Genomic DNA, 23,304 nt, shown 5'->3' with positions numbered 1-23,304 from the left:
AAGGCTCCAGGCTCCACAGACAGTGAAAATGCTGAGATCTGCCAAGTCCAGGGTAGGAACTTTACTTGCAACATGAATCTTTGATAAAGTATTAATTGTATTGATAGGTAGCTACATATCAGGCTTTAGAGGGGGGACACACACACTTGAACAGTCTTTTACAATGATAAAACACTGCATTTACTTACTTTTGTCAGGTATGATCTTGAGAAGCCATATTTAAACACATGAGGTTCAGTTAAATTTTTTAAAAAGGAAGCTTTAGAGACCAAATGCTGTTAAGTTTATCCTCCCTGCTTCCTAGGCTCCAGGCTGCTCTTCTCTGAAATAAAAGCTCACAGCTCATGATCCCTCAATTTCCCAAAGCCCAAAACGTTTGTCTATGGATAAAAGTGGGAAGGGGGAGGGCTCCCACTTTGCCAAGGGGAAGAGGCAGAAAACCCAAAGATGGAAGACTCATGGAAAACTTCAGGAGGGCAAGGCAGTAACTTTTTCTGCTACAGGCAAAAAATATTCTGGGTGCTTCACAACTTCCTGCAGAACAAAGGGGAAGGGTGTTGGAGGGAGAGCCACACAGAGAAGAGCTTCCCAAGGAAGAAGGAAGAAACAACAACCTTTGGCATTGGGAGACATCTGTGGCAAGGGAGAATGAATCAACCAAAGACATTCATGTCATGAGAACAGAAATTGTGACAGAATGTAGGCACTCTTCCTATGCTGGGGGCAGTGATCCACCAGAAACCGGCCCTTGCAGCTGCTCCCACCAGTCCCACTCTGGCTTCAGGCCTGAGTACCACACCCAGCCAGCCTTGGTCACCCTGTGATTTGTTTTAGCAGAGAGATGCAGGGGACAGAGTGCTATCCCCTGCTTAAACCCTCTTAGGCTTTCAATATGATTGATCTTAGTATCTTCTTTGAGCAGCTCTGGGAGCTGGCATTTATTGCTGTGGTTCCACTCCTACTTGCAGGGCCACTACCAGAGACCAGCACTGGCAGACAGATACTCAGCCGCCTGGCAGCCTTATTGTGTAGCCTGCAAGGTTCTAGATTTTGTCCCACATGCTGCTGGGGTGTGTAGTACGGTTTTGTGGTGCAGCATCATCAATATGCAGATGACACCTTACTTGCTCCTCTCTGTTCCATCAGAATCAGGAGAGGCTGTGCAGGTGCTGGACTAGTTGACAGCCTACAAACAGAAGCTCTGTCCCTCTCTCCACCTGTGGCGACATGGCTATCCCTTATTTTGCATGCATTCAAGCAGCAATTTAAAACTTATTTGTTCCTGCAGGCCTCTAGTAGGTAACGTAATTGATGTAATTGTCGACTGTACTTTATTGCCAATTGTGATTTTGCTTTGTTTTTAGATGTTGGTTTTGTGGATTGTTGCAAGCTGCCCTGGGCTCTTGTGGAAGGAAGGGCAGGGCAATAAGTGCAATAAATACTTCTAAGGCTACTACTACTATTACTAAGAACAATGATAATTTCAAAAGGGCCTGCACAGGAGAGGCTCTCATCAGGCACACTATGGGGCGGAGCTTCCATTCAATCCTATGCACACACACAACCATATTCTTCATATATATATATAATTTGAACTGCACATATGAAACCACCATGGTAGCTTTCACACTGTAGCCAACAGCAAAAAATAAAAATCACAAATATATATATATATAAAAGTTAGTATTTCCAATGCTGGATTCCTTTGAACGTTACAGATGGAAATAATTTTAAAGTTACTTTCAAAGACAAAGAAAAAGCACCTTTCGGGATTTCGTGTACCCTTTTCAGAGGCTTCCAACTGTTCAATCTTCATTTTAAGTAGGAAAGGATCCTGGAAACAGAAAGCCAGTTCTGGTGGGTTCTATCCAGCATTGCTGGCGTGGACTGTTGCTGCCTTCACTTGGGATTTGCAGCCAATATCATTCCGGAGGAGGAAGAGCAGGCAGCAGCGGCCGCTGGAGCTGGCCCTCAGAGCCTGCCCCAGCTGGCTGGCAGGCAACCCGGAGAAGGACCAAGGAGGTCATCAAGGAAAGTCCCAAATCCTTTGAGGGAACTGCTGGAACCATTTCCCCCTCTTAAAAGAAACCAGTACGTGGAAAGCCTAAAAGAACATACAAGTCTCCTACAAAACCCCCAACTGCTTTCTAGGGGAACAAACACACAGACATTCACTCACGCACTCTCAGCCAAGGTCACCTCTCTCTGCCCCGCAGGGCCACCTTGCACCGCAGGGATCGGACATTCAGCAGGGCAAGAGGCTCCTGGGTCACGCCGGGCCCGGCTCCCACTTTGGGGTCGAGGGCAACAGTCACCTGGGAGCGGCAGCAGCAGCGCCCCAAAGGCCGTCACGATTCTGTGTCTGAGCCTGAGCTGCTCTCCCGGCTGATTTCGATCTGCAGTGAGGGCAAGTTGTCAAGGCGGCTCTTCTTCTGGCGAGACTGCTCCTTCTCTTTGATGAGGGCCCCCCAGGCCCGCTGGAGCTCAGAGTCCTCTTCTTCGGGAGAGGCCGACGACTTCTCTGCTTTCTCGGGGACCTTCTCCTGCACCTTTGCTGCGGATCCTAAACGGGTCCATAAGTTTGCTAATAATATACAGAAAGAGAAAGAGATTGGAAGAAGAATTGTTAGCAGCAAGGAAAAGGGGCACTCCCAGATAAGCACCAACTCCTGAGTGACACATTACCCAAACTGGGGTTTTAATGGGCCCTGACATTCTCTGCACACCGAGGGTGAAGGCGAGGCTCAAAGTGTGGTTCCACTTTACCAAAGCATCCCCCTCATTCATAAGAACTTCAGAACAGCCCAGCTGGATCAGGCCAAAGGAGGCCCATTGAGTCCAGCATCTTGTCCTCACACCAACCAACCACATGCTGCTTCTGAGAAGCCTGCAAGCTGCCTTGCTTCCCCAGCATTTAGACAAAGGCATCAGTGATTCAGCCTTTCTTTCTCATTTTTGGTATTCTGCTGAGAGCTGTGAGGCCAGAGGTGTAAGAAGAGCCTGCTGAATCAGGCCAATGGCCCATCTGGTCCACATTCCTGTTCTCACAGTGGCTCATTCCACTCTGCAACTGGAACCAAATAAAAATAAAAACCCAAAAACATTGTTGCTGTTTCCTTGACTAGGCAAGCACATCTCTCTCTTGAGGGTAATGATGAATATGGGAGGGCAGGTGGACATTAACAGCTGGTTTGGCGGGGGGGGGGGGAGAGACAACAAAGAGCCAAATGTTGGCATATGAAATATTTTTGACTGAATCTCGTCAATAGCTCCACCTGGGACCTGTGTTTCCTTGACTGTAGTTCCACCAAGCCACTCTTTTCAGGGCTGGTGCAGATGCAAACAATTCTTGATACAAAGCAAAACATTTTCAAATGGCTCTTTCTGAAGCCAGACTAATTCAATACATTGCATTGTTTGAGTATATTACACCAATCCTGGCCCAACTGCACTGGCTGCCAATTAGTTTCCAGGCGCAATTCAAGGTGCTAAAACACCTCAGGACTGCGATACCTCAAGGACCGCCTCTCTCCATATGAACCTACCCAGACTCTGCAGTCATAATCTGAGGCCCTTCTTCACATGCCGCCTCCAGGAGAGATCCAGAGGGTGGCAACACAAGAATGGGGCTTTTCAGCAGTGGCTCCCCATTTGTGATCTCTCCAGGGAGGTTCGGTTGGCACCTTCATTATACACCAAGCCTTTGGCTGATTAATATTCTTTGGCCTTTTAAATGTGTTGTGGGAGGGGGAATTATTGGTTTGTTTTTGTTCTTATTATGTATTTTCTGTTTTTATATTGTAATTTTATTTTTTGAACTGCCCTGAGATCTACAGATAAAGGGCAGTACACAAATTTAATAATAATAGTTTCATCTACATCTTACTCATCTTCCAAGAAGTACAAAGCGGAATTCCTTGCAACAAGGAGTGAAAGTTAGGCCAAGAGACAGATTCACCCAGTCAGCACCACCATGCTGAAATCCCTGCTCAATCTGCTTTTGCCACACCATCATTTCTGCCCAATGGTTGAGCCTCAGCGTACTTGGCGATTCTGTGGTCCTCTCTGGGCCACCATTGTTTCTATAGGCAAGGTCGGTTGACATTATGTAGCACCTTCTCCCCCAGGGACTGACCTGACTTCTTCTCTCTGGTATCAGAGTAGAGGCCTTTCCCGTCCTGCTTGGGGATGCCCAGTCGACTGTGCACATCGGAGAGAGGCTCACGGTGGGACGTGGAGGGGCTTCCAGGTGGGGTGTGGGCTTCTGGGGAGTGCGGCCTCTTGCCAAGCCTCTGCCGAACATCTGGAAACAATGGAAGGAACAGTCACCCACTGGACTTAATTCTGCTTGCTATTATCCCCACATTCCTCCACCTGCTGCAAAGCACCCGTACCAAGCTGTGTGTAAGGCAAGAAGCCTTTGATCCAGAAGTCAGACGGAAGGGTGACAGAAGGGTGGGAGAGGATAAAGGTGGAGCAGAGGAGAAAGACAATCCTGAGAAGGCAGGGGGAAAGCTGGCCCAGGATGAGATCACGAAGCATCCCCTTCTGAAATGGATTCTGAGAGGTAGCAATGAGCCTCGTTGGCTTTCCAGCTCCAGGGTGGCATGTAGGAGCATGGTAGGTGCTGAAGCTGAGGACCTTCCCAGCAGGCAACTTTTAAAGATCAAAAGGGCCAATCAGAAGGCAAAACAGCAATCTGCGGCTTCACCAGATGTTTGCTTCAAAGCAAGGGAAAATGGGAGAAGGAAACTGGAGGGTTGGGGGATCTCAGAGCTGACTTTGCTGAACATACAAAAGACATGAATCTCCTTCCTCTTTGGGCAAATAATTTTCTTATTTATGTACAATGCACTGTACTGTGTATATTCATAGTGCTTCCAGGGCATTGTATATCAATAATACAAAAACGCTAACAAAAACTAGCTGGAGCAGCCCCCGGACAGAGAGGACCCCCGTACCTGATCTCACGGAGTTCAGTGGCTGGCGTGGGCTGGGGTTTCCCTGCCGCTTTTCCTCCAAGAGGAGCCGCACATCAGCCACTTTCTCTGAAGTCCCTTTGCTTCCAATTCGGTTCTTGATGTTGCTGGCTGCAACACTATCTGCTCTCATCGAGTTCCTGTGATGTTTAAGGAAAAAAGAAAAACAATCCCTAATTAGCCCAAGGCTGTCCAAAAGGCCTTTCTGCATGGGGGAGGGGTTTTTGTGGTGCAGGTGTGCCTGTTGGCGGTGGGGTCAATATTGCACCCTGGAAAGAAAAGGCTGAGGCACGTTGCTTTTGTTTCTCCTCTTTTTCCCTCAGTGTGCTCCCAAAAAGTGGTGGAGAGGCTAGCAGATCAGGCCTTATACCAAAATAAAGATGCAAATTCCCCCTGCGTAGCTGGAAGACCATCTCACACTCTGCCCCACTGAGCCAATGGGGATGTGCCTCCCAGGGAAACTAAAGGCCTTGAATGCAGAAGGCCCAGGTAGCCCTGGCCATCCGTGAAAGGGCAGAGCTCACACACTGGCACTCTGGCCACCACCTCCCCCTCCTGGCCCTAATGGGATGGCTCAGGCCACTGCTGCTTCACTAGGATGCCTTTCTGAGAATCAGAGGCCTAGTGGTCATACCTGATGCTCTTCAGCTGAGACTCCACCTCGTCGGCATACATGGTCATCTTCATGCTCTTCTTGGGGGAGGGAGTGGAGATCATCTTCAGCTCCAGGTCATAGTCCATTTCATCCGAGTCAGACTCGCTGGCTGCGCTGGACCGCCGGGAGGCACTCCGCTCCCGCGACTGCTTGAAAGCCTGCAGTTCATCCCTGTACTCCACAACCACCCGATCGTCTTCATCCATGTCCTGATCATCATCTTCCTCCTCCTCTTCCTCCTCAATAGGTTCCTCAGGAACATTTACTAAACCTGCAGGGCAAGAAAGTCATTTTAAGAGACCGCATCAGAACTGCAGAGTTGGGAGGGAGCGACCTCAAAGTAATCCAGCCCAACCGTCTTGGGAAGGAAACCCTTCACCACAGAAATACCCTTGAAGGGAGATGACCTCTCCTGGTCTCTGCTGGAAAACTTCTAAAAAAGGATAACTCGCCACCTTCCCAAGTATCCCAGAAATGGCTGGAAAGTCCATAGTGGGGCAGAACCTGCCCTACCAAGGTGTAGCAAGGGGGACATGGGGAAATAAAGTAGGCAAAAGCCAAGGGCAAAATAAATGAATCCATTAGCATCCCAACACAAGCCTTGCTGCTCTGCAATCACCATCATTAATTGTACAGTGGTACCTCGGGTTACAGACGCTTCAGATTACAGACTCCGCTAACCCATAAATATTACCTCGGGTTAAGAACTTTGCTTCAGGATGAGAACAGAAATTGTGCTCTGGCGGCGCGGCGGCAGCGGGAGGCCCTATTAGCTAAAGTGGTGCTTCAGGTTAAGAACGGACATCCGGAACAAATTAAGTACGTAACCAGAGGTACCACTGTACTCAATAGCAGACATAATATGAAATGGATTTTAACAGTTTTTAAAAGAAGCCCTATAAATGGGCTAGCTGCTAATTCTAGTACAAGATCACAACTTCCAGAATATTGTTGGAAAGTTCTTACGTTGGTTTTTAAATTAACTGTATAAGAATAAAATGGTTTTTCCTTGTATTATTGTCAATCTTGTATGGATTTTTTTTAATTAAAAAAATCATTTCTGGTTTTCATAAGGAGTAATTTTTGTGCCTTCAAATGGTAGTCAGCCAGAATTAGCCTGACTCAGCTTACTAGAACTATTTTTGTTCTCACAAGACTCTTCTGTACTTCCTTGAAATATTCATCCCTCACCCTGCCTGCTTTTCAGAGTGTTTCATTACCAGGTGTCTCTCTCTTTAGAGGCTGTTGGGTTAGTATACAGTATTCTAATGCCACATTTCAGAGCCAAAGCTGCACGACACATGCAGGCTTTCTACGTGACCTAAAACAGGGAACAGCAACAATGAAAAATCCAGCCCAACATCTTTTAATGACCAGGCATTGGGCAGCAAGAGGCTCTTTTCCCCTTGGCTGTGCTCAGACACCGGCTGCCTTTGCAGCTTAACAACTGATGCCTGAGTTTGCATCTTTCTTCCTGCCTCCATTTTTTCCTTTCAGGCCATATCTCTTAGACTGTAAGTTTGAAAGCAGGAACAGTCATGTATTTTACTGATTTGTAAGCCACTCTGGGAACAAACTAACCATGTTTTGAATAAGCAAAGCAAATTAAAACAAAAAGGCCTTTGCCCCACATGTCCTTGGGGTTCCCAGAGCAAATTTCATGACCCCTCAAGCAGCCACACACCTTCAAGCAACCAGAGGTGTTGGCTTGAAGCCTCTGAAGGCAAGCAAGGTCGCTCTCTTCCCCAGAATGCCAATTCCACAAGGCCCCTCTGCAAGCCAATAGCTTCTTCTGCCAAAGGGTTTTGCCTGCATGCAGAATCCAGCCGCTGCCTTTGTTTGGGAAGAGGAACCCTAAAGGAAGGCTTTGCTGTTCTCTGCTTTTGCAAGGCCCACAAACCACATGGGGACACATTACACCTGTAGCTCTCAGGTACCTGAGTGGCGATGTTTGTAAGGAGGCGTGAGGCCAACATCATCCCCAATGAGAGTCCTTTTCTTAATCACGTCGCGGTGGAGCCTGCGTGAATGGTATCTCCGCTTCCTGGAAAGCCACAGAGAGAGGACACAGCTGTCACATACACCACCACCAAGAACAGAAGGAAATACCTGTCTGTCCCCTTCCCCAGCAGGGTGGGTCACAGAGCTATAGGCTGCCTCCCTTCCTCACTCACCAGGAGTTGCTCAATATGCCTTTCATGCCTCCATAATTGGGATTCCCATATTTCATGTAATACTGGCTCCTCCTGGCAGCCCCAAGCTCCTTTTTGTCATCTGCAGGAGCAAAGCACAAGCTCAGGGACTACCGTCGGATACTTGCTTTAAAAGTGCCCATCCTATCAAGAACCCTCAATCGAAAACAATTCAAAAAACAGGATGCAATTTTAATCAGCACGGCAGCAGCACAGGCAAGACACACACACCCCAACAACTGAAAAGGCCAAGGGAAGACTCAATTGCCATTCCACCCACCCACCCTCAGAAAATGTGTTTTCATAGAGCATCTAAGACCAAGCCAGGAGGGAGTGGGAGAGTCCTGCTGGAGGAGGAACTGCCCGTCCTGTTTATTTTTACACTAGAACAAACCATCCCTGCAGGAGAAGCACTTTACCTCTGGTAGCAAACCTCATGAAGAGCTTGTTGCCTTTGGCCAGTTTACTGGCTGGACGCAAGTCATTCCGCAAGAGGGAGTCTTCCTCCGCCTGGGAGAGAGTGTCCAGCTGTGGAAAGAACACCTGTCAGGCTCAATCTCTCTGCAGGGGCGGAAACTACTGCAAAGGCCTGATTGTTTAAAAGGGTCAGCAATTTCAGCTTCGCCTGAAGACACAATGTGGGTGCAGAGAAGCCCAGAGGTCCTGTACCCCAGGGTTCAGAGAACAATCCCAGTAAGGGGTGGGAGAGGGCTTCTTGGAAGCATATGGATGCCCTCTGAGGGGAGGAAGCAGGAGGTTTAACCAGATAGGCCACTTTGGTGTGCTCCAGCAAGACTCTGCTTGCCTTCTCATGACATTCCATGGGAGCAGGGAGGAGAAAGAAAGAAGAGTTCTTATATGGATAAATAGCCAAGTATTTGATGGCTGAAAGATGCTCTTCCTGACAGCCTTAACATTATCAGTTTTTTATTACAGCTTGAAAAACAAGGAAAACATGATACAGAATACCCTGCGGGTATGGGGTGGTATACAAATGCAATAAATAACAACATCAAGTACCAAGCACTTTTTAAACATAAAAACTAAGAGAGAGAAAAGAAGGGAGGAAGCAAAATACTTCTGATTCTTTGTCTATCAGCTATATAAACTTATGCAAAATACTTGCTCTTCTACTTTCCATAAACCATCCTTTTTTCAGTCCTCAAACCCAGATAGCAGTAGAAAATATTCCTAGGCAAATGGGGAAATGAGTAAGTCTGCATCAGAAAATGTTCAGATGCCCAAGTGAAACATGCCTAGTTTAGCACGTTTATTCTACTTTTATTCTTTATTCTTTTGAAACTGCCAGGTTCACCTAACGTTTATCTGAAGCTAGCACTCATTCACTGTTACTAGTGAATTTTCCACGGAACTATAAAGCAGTGAAAACTTCCTACCCCAGCCTCCTGCACTGACCTCGGTCTCATTTGGATGGTCATCTTCCACCTCGCCCTCCTCCGTCTCGTCATCAGAGCTCTCTTCCTGTTTCTCTGAAATGAAGTGCACACAAAAATGAATGTCAAAAGGTGGTGTGTGCCATTGGATGATGTACTGCTTCACCACCTCCAACTGCCACAACTCCACAGAAACCACCCCACGAAGTGGGATCCCTCCACAGGAAGGAGGGGAGAGGAGCAGGCAGCTTGTGCAACAACACACCAGCACCCCGAGCCACATGGTTTTGAGAAGCAGAAGTCCATCTACAAGAGGGAACCCAACTGAGCACGTTCTCAAGGCAGAGCTTTGCTTTCTCACTGAACAGCGAGGGATAGTGATATTCGAAAGGGCACACAGCTGAAGGGCAGGGAACCTGCTCTGCATGCATATGGCCCCAGGCAGCAGCAGTGGGGCTGGGAAAGGCATTGAGCCCTGAAGGAACAGAGGATGCTGCCCTATGAGACCGAGACAGGCCTCTGGTCTCTCCAGCTCAGTGCTGCCTACACTGACTGGTAATGCTCTCCAGGGCTTCGGGCGGAGGGGTGTAACCAATGTCAGTCTCGCTGAAATTTAAGGGCATAAGTGAAGTTACTTCCATTAATTTGAATGGCTTTGCTCTGAGCAGCACTAACAGTTGCCATCCTGGAGTTTTTCAGTGATACCAGGGATCTGCATACCAAGAGGTTGCTCTGCCAGTGAGCTCAGGCCCTTTCTGTAAAACATTCAACGTTGTCTCAGTGATGTAACTCAGTGCCAAGCAAGCAGTTTCATCAGCACATCCAACCTGGGCTGCAGGTTATTCATGACCATCGGTAGCCACCTTGAGGGTCCCATGTGCCAGGATGAAAATAAGACCACAAACATCAATTTTTAATATATGACCGTGCAAAGCTGCCAGATTCTGCTGGCAGCTATGGCAGCTCTCAGAGGTCCTTCCCAGCCCTGCCATCCAAAAGCCTTTTCTCCCTGGGGACAGAGACAAAGCACACTGAACTTTGACCCCAGGCTTTTGCCACCCTGCTTGTAGCCTGCCTTTTCTTGAAGGAGCTCCAGGAAGCAGTGACTTTACAATGGGATTTCTCTTTTCCAAGGCTGAGAAACAGTGAGGCCTTGAAACAGTACTTCACATAGCCGAAGGCAATACTCCAACCAGCGTGCCACCCTGGTTGGTCCCAAGGGTGGCACTCCAGACATGCACTGAGCAGCTCTGAGTGCAGGTGCCCAGGTGAGCCATGCCTCAAAGGCCAGAGCTCAGGGGCTCCCTCCCCAGGGAACAAGGAAAGGTCAGCTTCCAGAAGCATCTACCTTTCTTGCTTGCCTCCACCACCGCCACCTTCTTGCTGTTTTCTTGGGGTTTCATCTTCTCCTCCTCAGGCATAGAGCTCATGTTGATGAGCGCTCGGGTGGCTGTTACCTCGTCAAGCCAGACAACGTTGCCTTCAAGCAAAGGAGAGCCAGTCGGTGGCACAGCCAGACAAAATGGCAGTGCTGCAATGTCCCAATGCACAAGGCAAGCATGAAGCTTTGTTACGGTTTGTCTTGTGCATGAGGTGAACAATCCTGCACTGTTAGCATCTAAACATAGAATGGGGAGCGGGGGGACATGACAGACAGACAGACAGACAGACAGACCTGGGCCCAATTCATCCCACATCAGCCAAGAGAGCCGAGGGATTACACACCCTCAGCAACTTACATGAAGTGTCATCCAGCCACTCGATGTGAGCAGGAGGATACTCCTTGAAATAGGCAAAGATGTCCTGGGTGCTCATTTCATCAACACCACAAACGTAGATGGTGTCCAGCCGGACTTTCGGGATGGCTGCAAAGAAACCCATTATCTCCTTTAGCTGCCAGCAACAGGAGGGAGAAACACACAATGCGGAAAGGGAAAGGAAGAGCACGAGAGGCCTCGCTAGGAGGCAATGATGAAAAAGTCATTGCAATTTACAGAGAGGCAAAGAACTGCAAGAGAGGAAGATGGTGGGGAGAATAACAACCCACTTCATGAGACATTTTTTAGGGGCAGGGTTTGAGAAAAACTATTAGACTATTTTATTTTAGAATGAGTCAGTTATGTTTTAAAGAGAGGGTTTAAAACTATTTGCATTGTAGCAGCACTTTCTCCGGTTTATTGATAGAGCTGACTCTTCTTTCCAATTTTTAAAAATCATTTAGTTTACTACAATGCTGATGTTTTCTGTATTCAGTATCATTTCTCTCGCACTCTCCCTATATATTCTCAACAGGTAAAAGCCAAGCTCTGTTGGGCTCAATCTCCAACATGGGGGCATATTTATGTAGAAAAAAATTATAAACCACTTAATAATAACAAGTCTAAGCAGTGTACATACATTAATTCTCAATAATAAAATAGGCATACATAACTAGATTATGCCTGGACGTTTTCCACCAACAGCCTTTTCTCCCAAGTAAATAGATTTTATTGCTTTATAAAACAAGAAAACTCACGAGGAGGAAAAGCCCCTCCTTCACAAAGGCCAGCTCTGGAATCCCAATACAGAAAGGAGACTGAAGCTCCAGAAGAACAAGATTTCTCGTTGCTTAAGCCACTAAGCCACACACAGCTCCAAATACCTTTCTTCACCATGTCTCGGTCCAACGCCACGTTTCTTTGTGCGAGATTCACCTCTGCACGGAAATGAAAACGCTTTGCTCTTTGCTCCTTCTTCTCAATGGCTTCCTACAAAAAGCAAAGTCATCAAAAGGAGAAAGAGCCAGCTAGTCAGGCATCATAGGCAAACCAGGAGTCATAGAGCAGCTGGCTCCTGACACAGGAGGAACAAAGAAAGTTCATCACAAAACCCTACAGCTAAATCCCTCGTCTGACGAAGCATTGCCTCATTACCTGACACAGAACAGCAACAAAACTTATGGTCTGGTACTTCAGGAATGACAGGCCTGTTCCCTTACAACAAGCCTCCGTGCAGTTTGGACATTTCTGCCTCTCCCAAACTGGGTGACGAAATCCAAAGCAAGTATGGTGGGTGAAGTAAAACCTAGAGCCAAGTTAGCATTGCAGCAAAAAGTGCCCAAAGGAGTGGCTTAAAACAGGGATGCAAACATCTGAGGGAGAATGCTGGAGGCTGGCTTTTGAGGTAGTTACAACAGTTTGGTGACACAAACTCTCTTTGGGTTTGATGGCTGGAACCTTCCTCTCAGAAGACAGGCGTCAACTGGCATAAAAGGCTGTTTGGAAGCAAGCCCTAGCTCTACTGCTAGTACCAGCAGACCCCCAACAAAAAAGGGAACAGTTTCCTTTCTAAAGTAAAACTCCTCTTATAAAACAGGGCAGTAGAGGGGCTTTGAAGCCTCAATGCCATGACACTCGGATACTTCGTGTAGCTGTGACACAGCCATCCACAGCTGCCGAGAACTGCTTTTGAGCTATGTATGGAGGACTCCCCTGCTGAGAGCCTGCCTCTCCCCACCAGGCCTAGGGCAGGGCCTGGCTGGCCTCATAAGGACTGCTGCTGCGGCTGCTGTCCAACAAGGACTGGGGTATTTTGGGGAAAGTTTTGTTGGGAGTTTTTGCTGTTGTTACTGATATTAACTGATATTAACTTTTTGTATATTTTTATGCGGAAATTGTTCAGTTTGGTTATGTAGATTTTAATGTGTTATTTTTATGACTATTTTGCTATGTTTGTAATTACGTAAATCTTTTCATATTGTAAGTCGCCTCACAGTTTTAACTGTGAAAAGGCGGCATACAAATAAAATGATGATGATGGATTCCCAGCAGCTGCCACAAGCCTCCTATGCTTCCAGAGTTGGCATTCTCAGCCATTCAAAATAATACCTACATAGGCTACCAAACTACAGAAAGAGCCATTTGGCTCAATCCCCGTAACAAACCCAGCCTCCTCAATAAAGTGTTACAGCACAGAAATACCTTGTGCAACAGCCAAAGATAGCTTGTGTCGCAAACATAAAGGTGCCTATTATCAACTGAATGCGTAAAAAACTAGCAACATAACAAATGATATATCAGCTGTAGAAAAATAGACGAACTGAGTCTGAAACCCGCCATTTGCTATAGCAGGCATGTCCAACCTGTCAATCGCAATCTACCATTCGACCGCAGGACGTCCCTTGTTGATTCTGGCCGATTGTGTGATACTGAAAGCTCCCTTCCCCCCCCAAAAAAAATAGCTCAACAACTTTGGTGCAGCCTCCCCCAAAAAAGCTTGACACCTTTGGTCAATCCAATGGGAAAATCACTGCCAGTATTTTTACTGGGAGTAGACTGCAGTCTCTTGGGAGTTGGACATGCCTGTGCTATAGTTTCAGGTTTAGTGTAAAACTTCCAAGCACGCATGGAATACCTTTGAAGTGACATCAATCCCAGTGATGAAGCTCCCGGCTTTGTTTTCGTATCTTCTGCTGGTGTCCTGAAATGAAAACAAAATCATAAGTAAAGCAGATAAGCAAGCTACAATTCTACATTGGGCCATATATAGAAGGTGCTGCTTTTGAGGCCTCAGAATGCCAAATGACACCAGACGAGAAACGGTTTACTGATAAACGGGGGGGGGGGGGAGCCCACCACTGCTGCCCACCTTCCGTCGAGAGCTCCAAACCAGGTGACCTTCTTCGTAGGGCCAATTCACAAGGCTGCTTCCACCTGCTGCAGCTTTTCCCTCGGCCAGGGCAAAGGGCAAGTGCAGCCAGCCGGCTCCCTCTGCCAAGCGACAGTAGCCCACTTAAAAACAAAAGCGGGGCCTTCTTGAAAGCTGACCCCGCCACCCCCGTGTTACGTGGGGCTTGAGAGTGCCACGGGCGACCCTTTGTCTTTCGAGCTCTCGCCGACCCGCCAGAGCCCGGCCCTGAGTGAGGGGACGGGTCGGAGGCCCCAACCATCGCCATGCGGGGATGGGGGGCACGAGGCCCCTCTACCCGTGGTGAAAATGCACTCTGCCCATGCCCAAGGGAACTCTCTTCTCTCCCGACTTTGCAGGCCCGAGGCCTTCCCGCTCCAGCCCCCTGTCTCCGTTACCGGCAGCAGCTCCCTCAGCGAGCGCCGCACCGGCACCTCCAGCTCCTCCTCTTCCCCGTCGTCGTCGTCCTCCTCGTCTTCGTCGTCGTCTTCTTCTCCTCCGGCGGGGGCGGCGTCGGGCGGAGGAGGCGCGGCGTCTGGGCCCGGCGGGGACGGCCTGGCCTGCACCACCAGCAGCTCGCCCTCCTCCACCTCCATGGGCTCCGGCTCAGCCGCCTTCACGGAGATGCGGAGGCCCCGCACCGCCGCCATCGCCTCACGAAAAAGCCGCCGCCGCCGCCGCCGCCGCCGAGGGAGGGAGGGACCGGAAGCAGGAAGGGCCCACAGAGGGAAAGGGTGTCCGGATGTCCGGAGAGAGCGTCGCCGGAAAACGGCAGGGGGCGCCGGTGCAGAAGAGAGAAGAGGCACAGAACGGGCCAAGGACGAACGCCGTCTCGTCATCGCCCCCTTCAGGCGCGTCTCGGAACAAAACGTACCAACAGCAGGGTTTAGGCAGGGCTAAGCTGGCGGACTCTGACCGGCAGCCTCTTCGGGGCGGGCAGGGAGCACGTTCTTCTCACTGCAGCTGCCGCCGCCTTCGTCATCTCGGATCTGCTTGTCCCCTCCCTCCATAAATCGGTCCAATCCCTCTCTGAGCCCATCCAGGTTGGCAGCCACCACTGCCTCTTCTTGTGGCAGAGAGTTCCACAGTTTAATTCTGCGCTGCTGCGTAAAGAAGGTCCTTTCTCTCTTTTGCTTGTGAATCGCCTTCCCTTCAGCTTCAAGTCCATTTGAACTCGGGCTAGGAGAGGTTTTCTCCCAATCCACTTTTCCTGCATGATGCATCATCTCTTACTATTCTATCAATTGGGACCCAATTCATGGGGCCGAGGTACCTTTGGCCCCCCAGTAAAATATTTGAGGGCGCTGGCCCCCCCAAAGTTGATGGGCATTGCCATTCAGATGGTGTGCATGCACCACATCTTGTGACTGATTATGTGGGGCAGGGCTTAGCTGGGCCTCCCAATATTTTATTCAAGTTGGCACCCCTGAATTAGAGCAAATAATAAAGATGATAATGGGCAACCTTGTTTTGTCCTGCAGCTAAATTGACATTTTTTGTGAATCCATATTATGCTAATTGTAGGAGATGTACTATCATGCATATTTTCTAATATTCTGAAAAATTTAGGGCCAAATGCATTCTTTTCATCACTCTGATTAAATACTTTGGTTCCATGCAGTCAAATGCTTTAAATTTACCTAGTGATAAACAGGCTAGTGGTGAGGTAGTCTATTTACTGTGGTATATTTAATAATTGCCTAACTGAGTCTGTGATTTTACACACCAATACAAACCCAGCTTGATCCAGATGAATCATTCCATCAATTTTTATGGGACTTTGGTGGGTGATCGTTCACTATTTTCTTGTTTCACGTAGTCAGCCAATAAACGGTTGCCAGGTACTTTAAAAAGAAAAAGTTCTGGCATGCCTTGATCGGTCCAGACTTGATTAGTCAATGCATTCTTTTTTCTTAAAAGGCCAAACATCTCCACATTTTTATCATGCTTTAGCCTATCCTGCCCTTTCCTGTGAGCTCAAGGAAGGAAAGAAAGAGCAGCGAAGAATCCAAACAAACCCATCTGGTGCAGAAAAAGCGGCCAAGTCAACAGATACTCCGTCCTACTTGATCCTGGCCCTGGAATGCAAGCCCAAAGTGGGAGCTCTTTGCCCCAGGCCCCCTAAAATTGAGGGGCAACAACTTAAGGTTCTCAGAAAGCTCCCTGGCTTAGGAAACTGAGACAGCCTTTCTTATATACAGATGGACATCTGCCTGTCTGTCTGATGCAGCCTGGCTGAGCCCTGCAGAAAGCAGATGCAATCCCACCAGCAAACCTGGTGCAAGGCCTGATCCTGCAGCTTGCCTGTCACCTTTGAATGTGAAATGCCTCCTTGCCTCAGAGACACATTTTTTATTTTTAAAAGTGAAACCAGGGCCAGCTAGGCTGGTTTTCTTCCTACTACTGAACCTCCAGCCTGGCAAGGCAGTCCCAGCTGACAAGTGCAGATGGAAGCCCCCTCCGGCAGTCTGGCCTGCTGAGGAGGAACTGTTTCGTTCCCATATTTTACAGACTGATTTACAGTTGGGCTATGGCTGTAAATCCGTCCTCTCCTGGACAGCCAAGATTCCAGAAGGGCTGCAGCCATCCTGGCAATAAAACAAGCCAAGTCCGGACACATCTTGGGAGAAGAGCCACCTGGGGTGGGGCTGGGGCTGGAAATCCTGTGAGGAAACTGCCAGATAGCGGAAGTTGGGATTGGAGCAGGAGAGGGAGGGCAAGGGAGGCTTTAGGGGGGCCCCCCAGTTTGGCTCCTGAGGGAGACAGGCAGCCAACGGAGCTGGGCGGTGGTGAGGAGAAGTTGGCAGGGCTAGAGGGGACGGGGGTTAGGATAGAGGCAGTATGGTGTAATGGTTAGAGTGCTGGACTAGGACCTGGGAGAGCAAGGTTCGAATCCCCACTCAGCCCTGAAGCTCACTGGATGGCCTTGGGCCAATCACTCACTCTTCGCCTAAGCTCCCTCACAGGGTGGTTGTGGGAAAGAAATGAGGAGGAGGAGAACCAGGCACATCACCTTGAGATCCTGGGAATATAAAAGTGGTATATAAATGTAAAAAATAAATAAATAGGATGTGGGAGCCAGGGAGAGCAGGGGGTCCTGGCTTGTGGTTTTCCTCAGTCTTGAGTGACCCAAATGTTTTAGGCCAGGTGAATTTGACCTGTGCTTAATTCATTTCTAAACTGGGCAACTTTAGAAGAGAAGGAAAAGGAGCATTTCAGTGTTTCCCTCCTCCTCCTGGCTGCCTTCCTTGACCTCCCAACCCCCAGGCCTAAATCGTAGCCTTGCCAAAGGAGCGACCCTAAGCAAGGAGCCTCTTTCACACCCAGATCTCCCCCTGACAATGTTGGCTGGCTTTCCACACCTGCTTGCCTTGGCAGTTCCAAGTCACATTGAGAAAGAGAGAAGGGGCCACGCCAGGAACAGCTGCCCTTTCCCACTGGTGGGCTGGATTAGGGGGACATAATAGGCCTCTCCTCCAGAGCAGGGCAAGGGAAGCCAAATGGAGGCTAAGGGCCAGCCCCCCAGGACCAGGGCAAGGAGCAAGGACACCTCCTTTGCAGGAGCTGGTTACGAACCCCTTCTGGAAGCAGGGTTTGTCCCTAGAGTCCCCAAGCAAGGCTCACCCCTGGCACTTGGGAAATCAATGTCAGAGAAGTCTGCCCCTGAGCATGTGCAGAATGCCTTTCACTCATCACAGATCCCCGTCAAATATGAAGGAATAATAACAAAACCATTTCTCCTCGGCAAGGTTGCCAACTCCCCGCACAGCCCCTGTGTTTTTAAAACCTCCTGGGCTTAGAAAATGTGAGCCAACATAGAATCATAGAGCTGAAAGAGACCCTGAGGATCATCTAATCCAACCGGCTGCAATATGCTGTTGTCCCATAAGGGAATCGAACCTGCAACCTTGGCATAACCAGCACCAAGCTCTAACCAACTGAGCTGTTGGTTGGATGCCTCTTGTTTGTTTTTTTTATGTAATATTTTTATTTTCCATTTAAACACAATACAACGAACATAAACATACAAAAAAAAAAAACAGAAAACAAAACAAAAAACATGTATCATTTCATATCCTAATTTCATATCCCATCTTCCCCGACTTCCTCATGCTTCCCCTTTCTGTATTCCAAATTCTTATTGATTGTTCAGCAAATCTTCCCTTATTTTAATTTAAATTTAGACTATTCTTCCTTATTCTCCTTGTCTTAACCATTACTAATAGTAACCATTTACTTTCCAGTCCAACATCATTCTAACTTTCATTAACTTTGTAATATTTCTTTAAATAGTCCTTGAATTTTTTCCATTCTTCTTGCGCTGCTTCTCTTCCCTGGTTTCGGATTCTGCTCGTCATTTCTGCCAAGCCCATATAGTCTATCACCTTCATCTGCCATTCTTCCAGTGTGGGTAGTTCTTGCGTCTTCCAGTACTTCGCAATGAGTATTCTAGCTGCTGTTGTAGCATACATAAAGAAAGTTATATCCGTCTTTAACACCCCTTGGCCGACAATACCCAAGAGAAAGGCCTCTGGTTTCTTGGTGAAAGTATATTTAAATACCTTTTTAAGTTCATTATAGATCATTTCCCAGAATGCCTTAATCTTCGGGCAAGTCCACCAAAGATGAAAAAATGTACCTTCAGTTTCTTTACATTTCCAACATTTGTTGTCAGGCACATGGTAAATCTTTGCAAGCTTGACTGGGGTTATGTACCACCTATATATCATTTTCATAATGTTTTCTCTTAAGGCATTACATGCCGTAAATTTTATCCCGGTGGTCCACAACTTTTCCCAATCAGCAAACAAGATATTATGACCAATGTCCTGAGCCCATTTAATCATGACCGATTTAACCGTTTCATCTTGTGTATTCCATTTCAGTAGCAGATTGTACATTTTGGACAAATTCTTAGTACTGGGTTCTAACAGTTCTGTCTCCAATTTTGATTTTTCCACCTGGAAGCCAATTTTACTGTCCAGTTTAAACGCTTCATTTATTTGATGGTAGTGGAACCAGTCTCTCACCTTCCCTTTTAATTTCTCAAAACTCTGCAATCTCAATTTGTCCCCTTCCTTTTCCAAAATTTCCCAGTATCTTGGCCACTTGGACTCCATGTTTAACTTTTTAACTGCCTTAGCTTCCATTGGCGACAGCCACCTTGGAGTCTTATTTTCCAGCAAGTCTTTATATCTGTCCCAGACATTTAGTAGTGCTTTTCTGACAATATGATTTTTAAAACTTTTATGTGCTTTAACCTTGTCATACCACAAATATGCATGCCACCCAAAAATGTTATTAAAACCTTCCAAATCCAAAATGTCTGTGTTTTCAAGAAGTAGCCATTCTTTCAGCCAGCAGAAAGCTGCCGCTTCATAGTAAAGTTTAAAGTCTGGCAGGGCAAACCCCCCTCTTTCCTTTGAATCCGTTAGTATCTTAAATTTAATTCTGGGCTTTTTGCCCTGCCAGACAAATTTAGATATGTCTTTTTGCCACCTCTTGAAACAATCCATTTTATCAATTATTTGCAATGCTTGGAACAAAAACAACATTCTTGGCAATACAATCATCTTTATAGCTGCAATACGGCCTAACAAGGAAAGCTTTAAGTTGGACCAAATCTCCAAATCTTTTTTCACTTCTCTCCAAGTTTTTTCATAATTATCTTTAAACAAATTCACATTTTTAGCTGTCATATTTATACCCAAATATTTCACTTTTTTAACCACAGTTAACCCTGTCTCATTCTGGAACCTTTCCTTTTCTATCTGTGTCAAATTTTTCTCCAAAACCTTTGTCTTAGACTTATTCAGTTTAAATCCTGCCATTTGACCAAACTCTTGAATTATTTCCAAAACTCTTTTCGTGCTAGCTTCTGGCTCTTGCAATGTAAGTACTAAGTCATCTGCAAATGCTCTCAGTTTATATTGTTTAGCTCCGACCTGAATCCCTTTAACCAACTGGTCCCTCCTAATCATATTAAGCAAAACCTCCAGGACCGATATAAAAAGTAATGGGGAGATAGGGCACCCCTGACATGTCCCTTTTTCAATCTTGAACTCTTCTGTAACCACATTATTTACAATTAGTTTGGCTTTCTGTTCAGAATATATTGCACCTATACCATTCTCAAACCCTTGGCCTACCCCCATCCCCCGGAGGTTCTTCAACATAAAACTCCAAGAAATGTTGTCAAAGGCTTTCTCGGCATCCACAAATATCAAAACAGCTTTAGTGTTTATGTTCACTTCCAGCTTTTCCAAAATGTCAATTATATTCCTTACATTGTTCGACAAATGCCTTTTTGGGAGAAAGCCCGCTTGGTCCCCATGAATCTCCTCCATCAAAACTCTTTTCAGTCTTTTTGCTAAAATATGCCTCTTGTTTGACTGCAGGAGGCAGGGGCACTTGAGAGCAGCAGCCTGCCATTCTACACATCGACAGGCAAATGGCTCTGGGAGTAGGCAGGGGACAGCAAACTTTTTCAGCAGGGGGCTGGTCCACTGTCCCTCAGACCTTGTGGGGGGCCAGACCATATTTTGGGGGAAAAAATGAACGAATTCCTATTCCCCACAAATAACCCAGAGATGCATTTTAAATAAAAGGACACATTCTACTCATGTAAAAACACGTTGATTCCTGGACCATCTGCAGGCCAGATTTAGAAGGCGATTGGGCCGGATCTGGCCCCTGGGCCTTAGTTTGCCTACTCATGTAGTAGAGCTAGTGAAGGCAAGGAGCGCTTGGGGGAAGGAGCAGAGCAAACTTAGCAGGCGGTTGGAGGGGGGGGAGTAAAGGGACCCTCCAGGGTGGTGCAGCCAAGCATTTGTTATCATCCCCCAGGAATGTGTGGGGAGGATTGGCCAGAACTCCTGGAGAAGTGTGGCTGTCAGCGTGAAACCGGTTCTCCAGTGTTGGCCTGGCAACTCAAGAGCCCCCAAGAGTGTCCTTTAAGGGGAGCTGCAGGGGATAAGAATCATACAATTGTAGAGTTAGAAGGCACCACAAGGGTCATCTAGTCCAACCCCCTGCAATGCAATGATGATATTATTATTATTATTATTATTATTATTATTATTATTATTATTATTATTTGTCCAACATGGGGCTCAAACCCACGACCCTGAGATTAAGAGTCTCGTGCTCTACCAACTGAGCTGTTGGGGCTCTGGAACACCCAGGGGGTTGCCATATAGAATCCAGGGAGGAGGAGGACAAAGAAGAGCACACAAGCAGGATTTAGGCAGAAGAGCTCTTTCCCTTCCTGTGGTGCTCAGCAGCTTGTATTCAGAAGTATTATCACCTCTGGCTATGGAGGCAGAGCCTAGCCATTGTGGCTAGTAGCCGTCAATACGCTTCTCCTCCATGAGTTTGTCTGGGCTTCTGAAGCCACCCAAGCTGGTGGCCATCGCTGTCTCTTGTGGGGGGAGTTCCACAGGTTAACTCACTGCTGCGTGAATCTTCCAACAGTAGGGGAATTGCTTCAGCATCCTGGTGCAATCCCACACTGCAGGGAGGACAGTGTGCAAGTGGATAGGGCAGCAATGAAAGGGGGGGCAGTCTCTTGGGTTTTTCCCACCAGACAGCCGCCTGCCTCCCCTTGCTCTGCGGAGTGACACTCCCATGCCAATGTAGCTCCACCACGGGTCTTGCAAGTAAAATGCTCTGCAGTGGTTCTCAACCCATGGGTCCCCAGATGTTCTTGGACTACAACTCCCATCGTCCCTGAGCTCTGGTCTTGCTAGCTAGGGGTGATGGGAGTTGTAGTCCAACAACATCTGGGGACCCACAGGTTGAGAACCACTGCTCCAGAGGATCCCATGTGTGGCCTGCCTGCCTGCCTGGGGTTTTCCATGCAGCCAAGAGATTCCTTCCACCTTCCAGTACTGTGAGCAAGTTGGCCGCTGTGCAGACATTTGATCCTGTCCTTACGGCTGCAGCTGCCGGATTCCTGTGCCTGGAGGAGAATTGAGGAGGAGGAGATAGAATAATAGATTCTTAGAGTTGGAAGGGACCCAAGGGTCATCCAGCTCAACCCCCGGCAATGCAGGAATCTCAGACAAAAGTTTATGAAATAATACATGGCATGGAGAAAGTCGATAGAGAAAAGTTCTCCTCCTTCTCACCTAACACTAGAACTGGTGGACATAAAATGAAGCTGAATGTTGGAAGATTCGGGGTGGATAAAAGGAAGGACTTCTTCATGCAGAAATGAGTTAAACTGTGGAACTCCCTCCCACAGGAGGCAGTGATGGCCACCAACTTGGATGGCTTTAAAGCAGGCATAGGCAAACTCCAGCCCTCCAGATGTTTGGGACTACAATTCCCATCATCCTTAGCTAACAGGACCAGTGGTCAGGGATGATGGGAATTGTAGTCCTAAACATCTGGAGGGCTGGAGTTTGCCTATGCCTGCTTTAAAGGAAGATTGGGCAAATTCAGGGAGTCGGAGAGGACTATCAGTGGCTGCTAGCCAGGGTGGAAATGGTCCTGCCTCCACAGTTGGAGGGACCAAATCCTGTGAACACAAGTTGCAGGAAAACACAGGAGGGGAGAGTTGGTCTTACACTCAAATCCAGCTTTCAGGTTTCCCCCAGCCAGCCACTGTGAGAGCAGCATACTGGACTAGATGGACCATTGGCCTGATCCTGCAGGCTCTTCTTCTTGCATTGTTAGGGAGGGAAGCTTCTGGGAAAAGCGGAAAGCAAAAGAAGAGAAATCCCCCCCCCCCATCTGGGCTGCTCAGGAGGGGAAACAACCGCACTTGAATTCCACCTCTGCAAACACCCAGAGTGTGACTCCAAAAGGCTCATTTGGCTGTCTGCTTAATTTGGTTAAAGCGCATTAAAAGTGTGTGGCGGTTTCTGGCACATGGGAGGTGTGCAAATGTCCCCAGCTCAGTCACGCCTGCCCTCCTCCTCCTCCTCCCAAGAGGGGAGACAGTCCAGGGGGCTGGCCTAGTCCTGTGTGCAAAAGAGTGCTTGTGGTCTGTCTCTCCTCCGCAATTAAACCAAGGGTGGAAATTGAGGCTTCTTCGTAGTTTAGCACTCGTGGTTTTCTGGAGGAAACAAACCTCCAGCCCGGGACCATGTGCAAAACTCCAAGCCAGACTCTGGTTTCATTCGTGTGTGTGTGTTTTAACATACCATTTTCAACAGTAATTAAACATACTTTTACATCTTATTCAATTTTTTTGACTTCCATCAGTCCTGTCTGAAAATTTTCCATCTCTTAGTATGCATTTCTTATTTTCCCTATTACATTTCAAACTCATAACCAATATCTCTATCTTTTTCTACTGTGTAACACTTCGTATATTTCTCCTTACAAAACTTCTTGTAGTCCTACTAGCGTAATTTGTTGATTACAGTTGCTCTTCAATAATTCATATACTTCTTCCAATCTTCTGTAAATCT

General features: G+C 47.5%; 1 protein-coding gene across 1 annotated transcript; it reads right to left on the bottom strand.

The window, feature by feature from the left end:
* Positions 1-1,666: 1,666 nt before the first annotated feature.
* On the bottom strand, positions 1,667-14,650 carry NCBP3 (nuclear cap binding subunit 3). The gene is made up of 13 exons (XM_083588599.1): positions 14,284-14,650; positions 13,613-13,678; positions 11,862-11,967; positions 10,960-11,085; positions 10,569-10,700; positions 9,243-9,316; positions 8,246-8,354; positions 7,809-7,908; positions 7,572-7,678; positions 5,614-5,905; positions 4,962-5,119; positions 4,136-4,303; positions 1,667-2,584 (listed from the first exon to the last, which is right to left on the bottom strand). The coding sequence occupies exons 1-13, from the start codon at positions 14,533-14,535 to the stop codon at positions 2,349-2,351; spliced, it is 1,926 nt and encodes a 641-aa protein (XP_083444725.1). The 5' UTR covers positions 14,536-14,650; the 3' UTR covers positions 1,667-2,348.
* Positions 14,651-23,304: the final 8,654 nt, after the last annotated feature.

This window comes from Podarcis filfolensis, assembly GCF_964270895.1.
Source record: "Podarcis filfolensis genome assembly, chromosome: 15".
NCBI lineage: Eukaryota > Metazoa > Chordata > Lepidosauria > Squamata > Lacertidae > Podarcis > Podarcis filfolensis.
Note: the sequence above shows the minus strand (reverse complement) of the source record. Positions and strands in the feature narration are given on the sequence as shown.

Bases quoted from the DNA above. Each gene is read 5' to 3' on its own strand.
- NCBP3 (XM_083588599.1), bottom strand. From the start codon at position 14,535: ATGGCGGCGGTGCGGGGCCTCCGCATCTCCGTGAAGGCGGCTGAGCCG. The intron at 10,701-10,959 runs GTAAGTTGCTGA...CTTTGCTTGAAG, and splicing joins GTGGCTGGATGACACTTCAT to GCAACGTTGTCTGGCTTGAC. The intron at 5,120-5,613 runs GTATGACCACTA...TAAACATCACAG, and splicing joins TCTCAGCTGAAGAGCATCAG to GAACTCGATGAGAGCAGATA.